Source organism: Mus caroli, chromosome 9 (genome assembly GCF_900094665.2).
Source record: "Mus caroli chromosome 9, CAROLI_EIJ_v1.1, whole genome shotgun sequence".
NCBI lineage: Eukaryota > Metazoa > Chordata > Mammalia > Rodentia > Muridae > Mus > Mus caroli.
In genome coordinates, this window is record NC_034578.1 from 96,254,561 (window position 1) to 96,268,188 (window position 13,628).

At 37.1% G+C, this 13,628-nt stretch overlaps 1 protein-coding gene across 5 annotated transcripts in view; it reads left to right on the forward strand.

Annotated features, from left to right (window-relative positions):
- The window catches only part of Stag1 (stromal antigen 1), a 315,222-nt gene that overhangs the window by 125,932 nt on the left and 175,662 nt on the right, over positions 1–13,628 (forward strand). For all 5 annotated transcript variants that reach the window (XM_021171588.2, XM_021171587.1, XM_029481814.1 and 2 more), the window contains one exon: positions 12,462–12,538. In XM_021171588.2, coding sequence (XP_021027247.1) covers positions 12,462–12,538 — 77 coding nt within the window. The remainder of the gene's footprint in view (positions 1–12,461; positions 12,539–13,628) is intronic.

The following is a 13,628-nucleotide window of genomic DNA, read 5'->3' on the forward strand; positions in this document are numbered from 1 at the left end:
AAGGGTAGCTCCTCCAGCTGTGGATCAAGGTTCATCATGAACCAGAGAGGGACATTGCATATTCAAATTATAGCCTTCTACCCTTCTTCCTATATGTTGATTTCATAATGCAAAAGTAGTCCATTTCTAAAGCGTCTGTATGGTGTCACCAGTTCTATTTTTATTCGCATACCCAAGTTCAGAGTCTTTCTTCTTAGTGCCTTTAATATCAGAAAGAAATTTGTGTTCATACAACATATAGTGGCATAGAGTCCTATTCTAAAAGAAACCCAACCCGGCAAATATCAAATCTTGTAAATCCATATCTGGCATCCAGGCATTATGGCATAATTTGAGCTCCATTTTCCTTGGAAAGCTCCACCCCTTCAACCTTGCATTTTGGCAGTTTGTAGTTTCTTCCCATTCTTTCCCCTTTCTCCTTTCCTCCCCTTTTCTTCCTTCCCCTTTCCTTCCCCCTGCCCTACCTCCTGTCTTTAACTTCTCCTTGTCTGTCTCTTCTGCATTCTCCTGCTCCTCTCCACCTCTCTTTCTGACTGTACTTTACTGGCAGTTTTTCAAGACCAGAATTCCATATCTTGTTTGTTTTTAAGTTTTTGGGGTCTTGATCTCATCCTCAACTTCTGTCTCCTAGCTTCATACATCCCTTGTTAGGTACTGCATGCAGGAATTTGAAACTGTCATAAATTGCCCAACCTTCCTGGCTTTTCTTTGAAACATGCATGGCTGTGTCTGTGATACTGCAGTCTTCCTTTCTGTATCTTTTAAACACCAGCACCATGTTCTGTGGATCATCCTGCAGCTTGAGCCATAGCTTGGCTTAGATTATAGTTACAACAGCCTCTTGAGTGCCTGAGCAAATGAGGGTAGTAAACTTATCTTCCTAGGTAAATCTTTTTGAGCAGTAATCCCTGGCATTATTTACAGTATTCTTGAGTTTGCCCCATGTGAGAACTGGCTTTCTGTTGAAATGCCTACAAGGTTTTCCTAATATTCAGGTGCTGAGTGTTTGTCTAAACTTTTCTGAATTGGCATCATTAAACCGGATTTCCAGGTTTCTTTTTCCCCTGATCAAAGTTTTCCAAGATATTTCTAGGTTTTTTTTCCCTCTTATCTCTATTTCATCCACTAGTAAATAAGCACCTGAAGTCAGTGCCCCCCTCCCCCAGTTTAACACGATTGATAACTGGTCTCCTGTTTCCTCGTAAATACAGTTTTCTCCACAGTTCACTCTGTATGTTGCTCTTCTCAGTTTCTGCTAAAAACTTCCCTGAGACCTAGCCTGAGACCCCACAAACATGTTCGCAAAGGTTCTGAACTCAGTGTTGAGGTTTTGTTACAGTCATAACCAACCCTTCATTCTAATTTTCTAGGTTGCTCAATTTTCATTACAGGCAGGAAAGATTTGCATTGACTTACAACTTAAGAATTTTCAGTTCATGGTCATTTCTGTTGCTGTTAGGTAAGGCATTGAATGTTATAATGGCTATAAAAATGTATGATACAGGCTATTCATTTCATGGCATTAAGGAAGCAGAAAAATAAAGTAAGAGCCTGGAAGAATATATACGTAATCTCCATAAGATTAATGTTAGACCCCACCTGCTAAAATTTCTTGCACTTTCCAAAACAGCACAAATAACAGTGGGCCAAGGTTTTTTGAACACATTAGTGTGTGACAAACATTCTATATTTATAGAAGTGGAGATAGGAGCAGCACTAAACAGAGAGCTCAGTGGTCAGTAACAGAGGATTCAGGTTCAATCTGTCTCTTTTTAATTTTTCTAATTAATCATTTTATTCGTTTACATTTTAAATGATATCACCCTTCCCAGTTATTCCTCCACCAACTCCCCAAACCCATCCTCCCTCTCCCCCTCCCCTTTGCGTCTATGAGGGTTCCCCTCCACCCATTTAGCCACTCCCACCTGACCCCTCTAGCCATCCCCTATGCTGGGACATCAAGTCTGCACAGGACCAAAGACCTCCCCTCCCACTGATGTCAGATAAGGCCATCCTCTGCTACTTAAGTATCTGGAGTCCTGGCTCCCTCCATGTATACACTTTGGTTGGTGGTTTAGTCCTTGGGAACTCTGGGTGGTCCAGTTAGCTGATATTATTCTTCCTGTGGGGTTGCAATCTCCTTCAGCTCCTTCAGTCCTTCCATGTAGCTGTCCTGCAGCCATGGATGAACTGTGTTACATGAAAGGGGCAGGGCTGGAAATGAAAAGGACTGGGTTCAAGAGAAGGATGAAGCCAAGACAAAAGTTTCTGATCAAGGCTCAAAGTTTAATAGCACTGCTTTTATATAGGGAGGGCTCAGAGACCCATCCTTTCTTTCAACTGGATTGGGTTGCAAAGCAAGCTAGCTGGCAGTCTACCCCTGTAGGAAATTGACTCCTAGGACTTTCAGGTCCAACCTTGGCAAGCACTTAAGGTCTATTTAGCCTGCTCAAGAATGGGGGAGGGGCACACTTCCCCTGGCTCTTCTATTGTGGTCTGGTCTCTGGGCTCAGTCTGATGGATGGCTCTAAGTATCTGCATCAGTCTTTTTCAGGTGGCTCCTGTTGGCAAGCACTTCTTGGCCTCAGCAATAGTAGGGGATAGGGGTGGAGTCTGCAGATGGGATAGATCCCTAGGTGGGATTGTCTATGGATGGCCTATCCTTTAGTCTCTGTTCCAATTTTTTGTCCCTATCTTTCTTTTGGACCGAAACATTTCTGGGTTAAAAATTTTGAGATTCATGAGTGGCCCCATCCCTCCACTGGGGGCTATGCCTATCTACTGGGGGTGATCTTTACAGATCGTATCTCCCCTTTGTTGAGTATTTCAGCTAAAATTATCACCACTAGCTCCTGGGCCTCCCATTTCCTGGGGTTTCTAGGACTTTTTAGTGGCTACCTCCAGCTCCCCATCCCACTCTGCTACATGTTTCTATTCAATTTCCTGATTCTCTGTACTTCTGTCCCTTCCAATACCTGCCCTTCTTCTTTTTTTTCCCCTCCCCCTCTTCTCTCCATTTCAGGTCCCTCCCTCCCTCTAGCTCCTGTGATTATTTTGTTCCCTGTTCTATGTAGGATTGAAGCATCTACACTTTGGTCTTCCTTCGTCTTAAGCTGCATATGACTCGTGGGTTGTATTGTGGGTATTCTGAACTTTTGGACTAATATCCACTTATCAGTGAATACATACCATGTGTGTTCTTTTGTGTCTGTGTTACCTCACTCAGGATGATATTTTCTAGTTCTACTGCTTTTGAATTTCATGAAGTCATTATTTTTAATAGCTGAGTAGTACTCTGTGGTGTAAATGTACGATATTTTCTGTATCCATTCTGTTGAGGGTTGTTTCTAGCTTCTGGCTATTATAAATAAGGCTGCTATAAACATAGTTAAGCATGTGTACTTGTTATATGTTGGAGCATCTTTTGGGTATATGCCCAGGAGTGGTATAATGGGTCTTTGTTTAGAACTACTTCCAATTTTCTGAGGAACCGCCAGATTTCTTTCCAGAATGGTTGTACCAGCTTGCAGTCCCACTAGCAATGGAGGAGTGTTCCTCTTTCTCCACATCTTTGCTAGCATCTGCTGTCACCTGAGGTTTTGATCTTCTTCATTCTGATTCCTGTGCAGTAGAATCTCAGGGTTGTTTTGATTTGAATTTCCTTGCTGACTAAGGGCATTGAACATTTCTTTTTAAGTGCTTTTTGGCCATTTGAGATTCCTCTGATGATAATTCTCTGTTCAGGGCTATTTGATCCTTTCGAGTCTAACTTCTTAAGTTCTTTGTAAATATTATATATTAGCCCTCTATTGGATATAGGGTTGATAAAGATCTTTTCTCAATCTGTGAGTTGCCATTTTGTCCTATTGACATTTTCTTTTCCCTTACAGAAGGTTTTCAAGTTTATGAGGTCCCATTTGTCAAATTTTGATCTTAGAGCATAAGCCATTGGTGTTCTGTTGAGGAAATTTTCCCTGTGCCCATGTGTTGGAGGCTCTTCCCCACTATCTCTTCTATTAGATTCAGCATATCTGGTTTTATGTGAAGGTTCTTGATCCACTTAGATTTGAGCCTTGTACAAGGAGATAAGAATGGATCAATTTGCGTTCTTCTATGTGCCAGCCACCACTTGAGCCAGTACCATTTGTTGAAAATGTTGTCTTTTTTCCACTGGATGATTTTGGCTTCTTTGTCAATGATCAAGTGACCATAGGTGTTTGGGTTTATTTCTGGGTCTTCAATTCTATTCCTTTGATCTACCTGTTTGCCTCTGTATCAATACTATGCGTTTTTTTTTTTTTTTTTTTTTTTTTTTTTTTTTTTTTTTTTTTTTTTTTTTTTTTTGTTCTTGTTTTTAATCACTATTTCTCTGTAGTATAGTATGAGGTCAGGGATGATGATTCCTGGAGAAGTTCTTTTATTGTCAAGAATGGTTTTTACTATCCTGGGATTTCTGTTATTCCAGATAAATATGAGAGTTGCTCTTTCTATGTCAATGAAGAATTGAATTGGACTTTTGAGATGGGATTGCATTGAATCTTTAGATTACTTTTGTTAAGATGGCCATTTTTACAATGAGCTTGGAAGATCTTTTTATCGTTTGAGGTATTCTTTGATTTCTTTCTTCAGAGACTTGAAGTTCTTGTCAAACAGATCTTTCCCTTGTTTGGTTAGAGTCACACCAAGAAACAACACCCTTCACAATAGTCACAAGTAATATAAAATATCTAGGTTCAATCTTTTACACCCACTTGATAGCTCGAGTCATCTGTAGTCCCACTTCCAGGAGATCTGGTGTCTTTTTGTGGCCTTTGCTGGCTCCAGGCATACCTAGTGTACTTGTAGCCACTCACATTAGAAAAACAATTCTTTTTACATTTCTCATCTCCTTAAATGTCAGTCACTTATCTCCTTTTCGGGAAGGTAACAAGACTTTTCAGATTGCTACATACCTTTTTAGTATATTTTAATATATAGTATATGTTTCAGTATCTCTTTTGTGAGTATATTCATTTATTCTGTAAATTATTTATCAATCCTGGATGGCATTTTTGTGATTTGATAGCTCAACGGAGCCCTTAATAGTTAAGAACAAGTAGTAGCTAGTCATTGCCAGTCTATCAGAGTAGGTCAATTATTAGCAAAACTTGTTTCAGGTTTCTATTTAGAGGTCTTAGTTTTCTCATCTGTACAGTGAGAGAAAAAACTTGTTGGGCAAGTAATGTATTCATGAGCATTTGATCTTTATAAATGGTATGTGAATTTTTCTTAATTTTTTTATTACATTGATTACAGAATACTTATAAATCATTTTAGACATTTAAAAGTTTTTATGAACATTTTGGTGTGAGTAATCAGTGCCAAGGAATTTGAAAATTTGTAATTTTGATAGATAATTGAAAATTTTCACATCACAGAAGTTGCATGAAGCCTTGCTCTCATTATCATTTGTAATCATTTTTATTTAGAGATAAGTTTTTTGTTTTTGTTTTCTGATGCTTAAAATGACATCAAGTTCAGAAACCCTCCTGTATTAGCTGCGTGAGTGTCAGGAGTACAAGTGTGTGCGCCCCCCCACCCCCGCCCATCCTAAGTCATTTACAAACTTTACATTGCTGCTGTTATTTCTAACTTGAGAATTATTCACTGTTAAAACAAGTTTTAAATTATTTCTGTTATTTGAAATATTTCCTTACTGTAAAGACAGTATCAAATAATCTTTTATGGTTTTCTTTTAAAAAAGATTTGTGTGTGTGTGTGTGTGTGTGTGTGTGTATGTTGAAACAATTGTCTAGGTTGGTGGTTACATAATTAGTTCAAGATTGTCTCAGGTACGTCCTTATTGTTGTAAAGAATACTATTTAATATCAAATTTTCTCTTTCTTGGTATTTATATTCTGTGAATGTAGAACATTTTAAGTACATTCACAAATATGTTTTTAGCTTTGTCCTCTCTCTCTGGCATAGTCTTGTCATGTGTTCAGGTTCACCTGAGATTATGGCATGTATGAGCATGCCAGAGCAGACACACACATCTTTATAAATCAGAATACAAGGCCCAAGTGATGGCTCAGCAAGTCAAGGTGCTTGCTTTGAAACCCAGCAATCTTTGTTTGATACTTGGGACATACATAGTGACAAGAAAGAACTGACTTTTGCAACCTTTCCTCTGACCACTCACATCCTCAAACATACACACATTTACATACTAACAAATACATACAGAAAGAAATTAATTTGAAAAAATTCAAAAAGCCCCAAAGCAAACATCTTAAGAATGCCCCTTTAATTTTGGTCCCAGTATTCAGTTTTAGCAATGCTTTTTTTTTTTTTAAAGAAACTTTCAATACGAAAAATCTCAGGATGTCAGGGGTTTTTGAAACAACTAATGGAATGAAAGTTTTAATAGCTCATGGTGTCTGCAGTCCTTTTTCTTTATAAATGAGTGAGTTATTAGGGTCATAAGATATGTATTGCTATGCTAGATAGTGTAAAAATTTGCACTGTATTGAATTGACCTTTGAAAATTACCTACATCCTCTCAGGTAAATTATAGAAAGTGAAAGATTAGAAAGTTGTCTCTAAATGTAATATATTGCTGGTATAAAAACCAGTTTATCGGGCTGGCGAGAAGGCTCAATGGGTAAGAGCACTGACTGCTCTTCCGAAGGTCCTGAGTTCAAATCCCAGCAACCACGTGGGGGCTCACAACCACCTGTAATGAGATCTGACGCCCTCTTCTGGAGTGTCCGAAGACAGCTACAGTGTACTTACATATAATAAATAAATAAATCTTTAAAAAAAAAGAAAACCAGTTTATTGAAGAAACAGATTTAAAATAAAGTATTACTTTAGGAAAGGAAAGACTCTAGCAATCTGGAGACAGCTTTTCTTAAAGGCAAATATTTAGTCATTTGTGGAGACTCATGACCAGTTAAAAATTAAGGGTGATTTTTTGGAATATTCATCTTTGGGAGTGTGCACAAAGGTTCTTTGTTATAGCATCATTTATTTTTTTTAAATTATGGCTTTTGACATTTAAGTTAGTAGTAGGGTTATTTACATTTGATAGTCCCTGTAAAAATGTGAAGCCTAAGTTTCTCTTCCTAGCGGTTTCATTGCTGGTTACAATTTTCTTATTTCTCACAATGTTAACACTCAAAATACCTTCTTTCAGAGCTTCTTTAAGTATTTCATTGAAAACACTGTAACAATACGATAGTTGAGCATGTCATATCAGTCATGGAAGTTGAATAGATCATTATTACAGCATCATTACAGTTTGGGATATGTATTGCAGAATGTGTAAGTATTACAGTAATATTGTTAGCATTATCCAGTTTTTTTTTTCTTTGTTTCTTATATGCCCCTTGCCAATGCATCCTTAAGTTTATAAGGTTTTAGATTGTTAATGTTTCTGAAATTCTGATTTGCAGAATTGATGGAAGAACCACAGAGATGGGTATTCTAAGAAGAGGTATTTGTGTGTGTGTGTGTTTTCTAGTTTTTAAATCCACCTTGAGTGATTTGAATATTTTCTTACGATTAGGAAAATCAATGGATCAAAGATACAATTTACATTGACATCTAATGTAATGTTCAGTTTAATGACTTTGTATAAATGTGTACATCTACCTAATAACTTTTTTGTCCCAATATATAATGTTTTCCTGTCTCTTAGACATTTTATTTATTTATTTATTTATTTATTTATTTATTTATTTGGTTTTTCGAGACAGGGTTTCTCTGTGTAGCCCTGGCTGTCCTGGAACTCACTTTGTAGACCAGGCTGGCCTCGAACTCAGAAATCCATCTGCCTCTGCCTCCCGAGTGCTGGGACTAAAGGTGTGCACCACCACTGCCTGGCGACATTTTAATTTTAGAGCATATTTCTTTGCTTTCCTACTCTTCATGTACACTTGTTCATGCCTGGCAACTTTCAAGCTAATCATTTTAGAGATTGTTGCTTGCTTGTTTGTTTGTTTTTCCAATTTTGATTTATTTTTGGCTCCTGGGGTAATGTTATTTCCTCAATATGAAAAAAAAAAGCCACAAGTGTAACATAAAATAAAAAATCAGAATTATACAGTAGGACCAATCCAAGGGCAGGAGGAAAAGAGCAAAAGCAAAGATGTAACTTGCCCTCTGTGAAGTGTTCCAAACAGCCAGGTGGCAAGTTTGTAGGATAAGTGAATTGGGCAGTTTCTGAACATTGGAGACTGTCTTAGTCAGGGTTTCTATTCCTGCACAAACATCATGACCAAGGATCAATTTGGGGAGGAAAGGGTTTATTCAGCTTACAACATTCAAATTGCTGTTCCATCACCAAAGGAAGTTAGGACTGGAACATATGCAGGGCAGGAAACAGGAGCTGATGCAGAGGCCATGGAGAGATGTTACTTACTGGCTTGCTTCCCCTGGTTTGTTTAGCTTGCTTTCTTATAGAACCCAAGATGAGCAGCCCAGGGATGGCATAGCCACAGTGGGCCCTCCCACCATTGATCACTAATTGAGAAAATGCCTTACAGCTGGATCTCATGAAGGCATTTCCTCAAGGGAGGCTCCTTTCTCTGTGATAACTCCAGCTTGAGTCAAGTTGACAACAAATCTAGCCAGAACAGAGACCAAGGCTCTAATCCCCCAATATCTCTTGAATAAAGGAGGAACAATATTGTGAAGACTCCATCAATGGCAGATTTGGCTCAGGACGGTGGGGGTGGGGTGGGGAGCTATAAATGGAGATAATACTGTTAACACCATTCCAGAGGCTAATAGAAGAAGTAGGAAAAAAACCTGATGATGGAAAAATCCTCAGTAGACTCCCCATCTAAATAAATGGCCGTGTTTACAAAAACTACACATCTTTCTTCCTATTGAGCTCTGCCTCCCTTTTTCTAATCCACTACTTAGCTTTAGGAGGGTGGGCCACTATCTTGGATTTTAGGATTGGGGTGTTTCTACACAGTATCTGGAGCAGAATTCAGTCTCTGGAGAATATACTAGAAGAGTATTAACTGAACTTTAAGAAAATGACTACCAGAAAGAAATGTAACACCCAGATTGGCAGAAATCTAGGATTGTCAGAGTGGAAAGAGAAAGACATTCCACAAATCTTTCTTGAATCCTTACTATGTTTGAGGTACTATTATTCCTTACTGAAAAAAAAAAAAAAAACAATACCAAAACAAAGCAAACAAAAACATAAACCAAATAGGATAGAGGGTAGCCCAAAGTACCTGATGGAGGAAAATGGGTGGTTAAAGCTGAGGAAATTAATCAAGCTGAGGTGGTACAGGGTTCTCTGCCTTCCATTTTCCTCCACACTCTCACAGAAATCCTTTCTGGTCTGCAGTGCCATTCTAGTACTGCTGATATGCAGAGACAAGGTCATTCAGGTTTCTCTCAGCTTTGGAACTCCATCTTGTACACGACCATGTTTGTTCACTATGTACCTTTGGCTGGCCTAGATATCCCTAAGCAGACCATTCTGGCCCAAGATCTTAGCTCCTGAGTGTTAGCATTAAAAGTGTCTTCCATCAGGCTCAGTTTTGGCGATTTTTATAAATGGAATGATAATTTTATTTTCATGTATTTATTTTGTGTGCATGTCTCTGTGTGTGTGTGTGTGTGTGTGTGTGTGTGTGTGTGTGTGTGTATGCATGCATTTGTATGTATGTACATATACAAACATGTGTGTTTATATATCTGTACACACACACACGTTCCAAAACAGGTGTGTGGAAATCAGTGGACAACTCGTGGGACTAAGTTGTTTTTAACCACACTGATTCAGCTATCAAAGCCATATTTCATCAATCCTGGCAGCAAGAACCTTTACCTTCTAAGAAAGACATCTGACATCTTGCTGATCCATCCTTTCCTTCTTTGATGCTGTGTTTTCAACCTATTTTCTTGAAAAACCATCAATGTTGTTTTTTATTAATATATAATTTGTTTTTGTTTTGGATCTTTATGCTTCAAGTTATTTAGAAAGGTGAGACTGATATTGAATTTATTCACTTGTGATTTATTACATTTGGCCATTTGCACATGACTTTTTAATCAGTGTTTGCATTTTTCTTAAATAAACTGGTAGGGGTAAAATTCTTGAATCATTTATAAAAAAATCCCCTGAAATTAAAGTATTGCTGTCATCCTTTTATTTAAAGAACATATCAGAGTGGAGGAGATGGTGGCTCATAGGAGAAAATGCTTGCTGCACAAACATGAAGACTAGATTTCAGCACCCCAGAATCTACATAGAACGCTGGGTATGCAGGAAATCCTGCCTGTCATCCCAGCAGCAAGAAGTAAAGACAGGGACTCCTTGGAGCACACTGACTAGCCAGACTGCTCAAAATCACTGACTCTGGATTCAGTAGGGTTTTGCCTCAATAGAAGGTAGAGAATGATGGAAGATGACATCTGATGCTGGTGTTCCTACTGTACCTACACACATTCATACACATCCCCCCCACACACAAAAACAGCACTTCAAATTCTTTTAAATATGGATTTTCTGATGATTGAACATTAAATCCATGATGAATTAATACTGCATGTTCACTGTTTTTTGATGTTATTCTGTAGGTCAGTGATTAACAAAATAATTATCAGTATCACTGTTTCTAATCATGAATTTATTAGCAGCTCCCATCAAGTAGTTCTGATTCTCCAAGTCTGATAGTGTTTTATTCAGTTTGTCGCTCAGGATTGCAATCACCATAAGTCCTTATGTACATCGGAGTTTATTTTTCCAAGACTTTTTTCATTTGACTACAGTTCTTCATGTATCTTCATTTTATGAGAATCTCTGCAGTCTCCGTATTTTTTATGTTTTTTACAGTTCATAAAAAAAGAGTGTTACCATATTGCTTGTTTGTTAATTTTTAGGCCCCATGTAAATTTAATTTTCTCCCTAGTTTGTCTTATAAAGACCACTACGTTCATCATGTTGGATGATTTCCTAAGAGCTTAAATCATTAGAAGTTGTTGAGGGGAGGGGGGATCAACCTGGAGTTTGGGTTTTAAAGACTATAATAAACCTCATTCTTGTAACTAAAAAATTAGTTAATTTGTTTGTGTATGTATGTATGTATGTATGTATGTATGTATTTATTGATTGATTGATTGATTGATTGGCTTTTTCAAGTGTGTGTGAGCATGCCCTATGACACATATGGAGGTCAGAAGACAACTTGTAGCAGTTGATTTTTCTTTTCTTTCTTTTTTTTTTTTTCCACCATGTGCATCTAGGGGTTGAAACTCAGGTCAGGCTGGGCAATTATTGCCCTTTCCACTGAGCCACCTCCTGAGCCCAAAAACAAAACAACAAAATTTTCAAATATTTTGCATTTATATAAATAAAAGTGAATCTTTTTAATAAGAGTATCTGTTCCAATGTTCATCTTAGGCTTTTAACATCTTTAGATTATGTTGATTTTGTCTTGTGTTAGAATTTAGAGATGACGTCTTACACAGTCCAGGTTGGCCTAGAACATGTGATGTATCCAAGAATGATCTTGAACATGTTATCTCTTAGCTTGCTTCCTAAGTGCTAGGATTATAGGCATGTGCCACTGTGCCTAGTTTATGTAGTGCTAGAGCTCAAACTGAGGGTTCTTCGTGCATACTAGAGAAGAATTTTATCACTATTCCCTTTGTCTAAATTACTTTTCTTTCTTTCTTTCTTTCTTTCTTTCTTTCTTTCTTTCTTTCTTTCTTTCTTTCTTTCTTTCTTTCTTTCTTTTCTTGAGAGGAAGGGAGTTGGATGCCATACTGGGGAATGTACCATGGCCATATGTATGCTGTGCTAAGTAAATGTTCTATCCTTGGTCAGTGTAACCCAGCCTAAATTATGTTGATTTTTTTCAAAGTACACATTTTTCAAAATTAACAAAATTGCATGTCAGTACATTAATAAATTATATAACCATGTTTGGATAAAATTAAGCCATCAAGACGTTCAAAAGAACTAGCAAAATAAAAAGTTAACTTTTTCTTTCATCACTAAAGAACTTAATAACTTGGCTTTTAGAAAAACATTTCATTGAAAGGTGTTATCTTTCTAAATAAAACATTCCTTTAAAGTAGATGGTATAAAAAAGAATTTGAGGGGGTAGAAAATGGCTCAGTGGTTAATAGCATTGGCTGCTCTTTCAGAATTTCTGTGTTTGGCTTCCAGTGTCCATGTGGTAGTGTATAATAATCTATAATTCTTGCCCAAAGGTATCCAATACCTGTTTTGGTATCTGCAGGCACTATGTACACATATGATGCCAGAAACATACAAATAGACAAAACACCCATATACATAAAATAATTCTTTTTTAAAAAGTATCAGTCAAATTTGAGATGAACAGGAAACCTAACTAGTTTTACATAACTTTTAAACAGTGATATGGTTGGGTTTAATGCTTAATATAAGGTAAAGACTAACTGTAAAATCTGTTTTTCCACAGGTACGGTCAGAATAGAGATGTTTCGAAATATGCAGAACGCAGAAATAATCAGAAAAATGACTGAAGAATTTGATGAGGTATATATAACATTCCAATACCTGTACAAATTGATTCCATATCTTTTAAATCATAATTAAATATGTTCATTGTTTCAGATATTTAGTTCATAATGGCATGAGTTAAAGTTGACATAATGCATTAATTCTGGCAATCTCCAATTCTTTATTTGTTTTCAATGTTGAAATACTACTTTCATTAAATGCTTTAGAGGTAAAATGATTTGGAGGTTGGATAATTTGAGCAGTGCTGTTTATAAATCTATCTTACAGATTATTAAAACACATTTCCTAAGTTTGTTAGTATTTCTAATGAAGAAAATTTTGCTTAACTGTATTTAATGAAGAATTTCCCAAAGCGAGGTGGTATAGCATGTCTGTACTTTCTAGACTCGCACACACTTGTGTGTATGGTTCCTGTCTTAGTCAGTGTGTCTATTCTTGCACAAAACCTTATGACGAAGAAGTATGTTGGGGTAGAAAGGTTTATTGATCTTCCACTTCCACATTGCTGTTCATCACCAAAGGAAGTCAAGACTGGAACTCAAGCAGATCAGGAAGCAGGAGCTGAGAAAGAGGCCATGCAGGGATGTTACTTACTGGCTTGCTTCCCCTGACTTGCTTTCTTTTAGAACCCAGGAATAGCATCACCCACAATGGGCCCACCCACCCTTGATCACTAATTGAGAAAACATCTTACAGCTGGGTTTCATGGAGACATTTTCTCAAGAGAGGCTCCTTTCTCTGTGATAACTCCAGCTTGTATCAAGTTGACACACAAAACCAGCCAGTACAGTTCTACTGGGAACATACTGCTTGAAAGCTCCAATTTCCATTTAGAATACAAGTTTCTATTGTTATTCTTCAGAAACCAATCAAAAATCCTAGTCCCAAATGCCATATTGTAAGATTCAGGAACACAGCTAATTTGTATATTGTATTTATGATAAAGTTAATTCATGCAATGCTATTAAATCCATCACTATTTCTTTTAATGTATCGTTTTGATTTACGGAAGAATTTTGTTTTCAGAAGAAATTTTTTTAAGCATTAACAGGACTGCCTTTTCTATTTTTTTATGATTAAGTGTATTTTTTATTATCATTTTCCA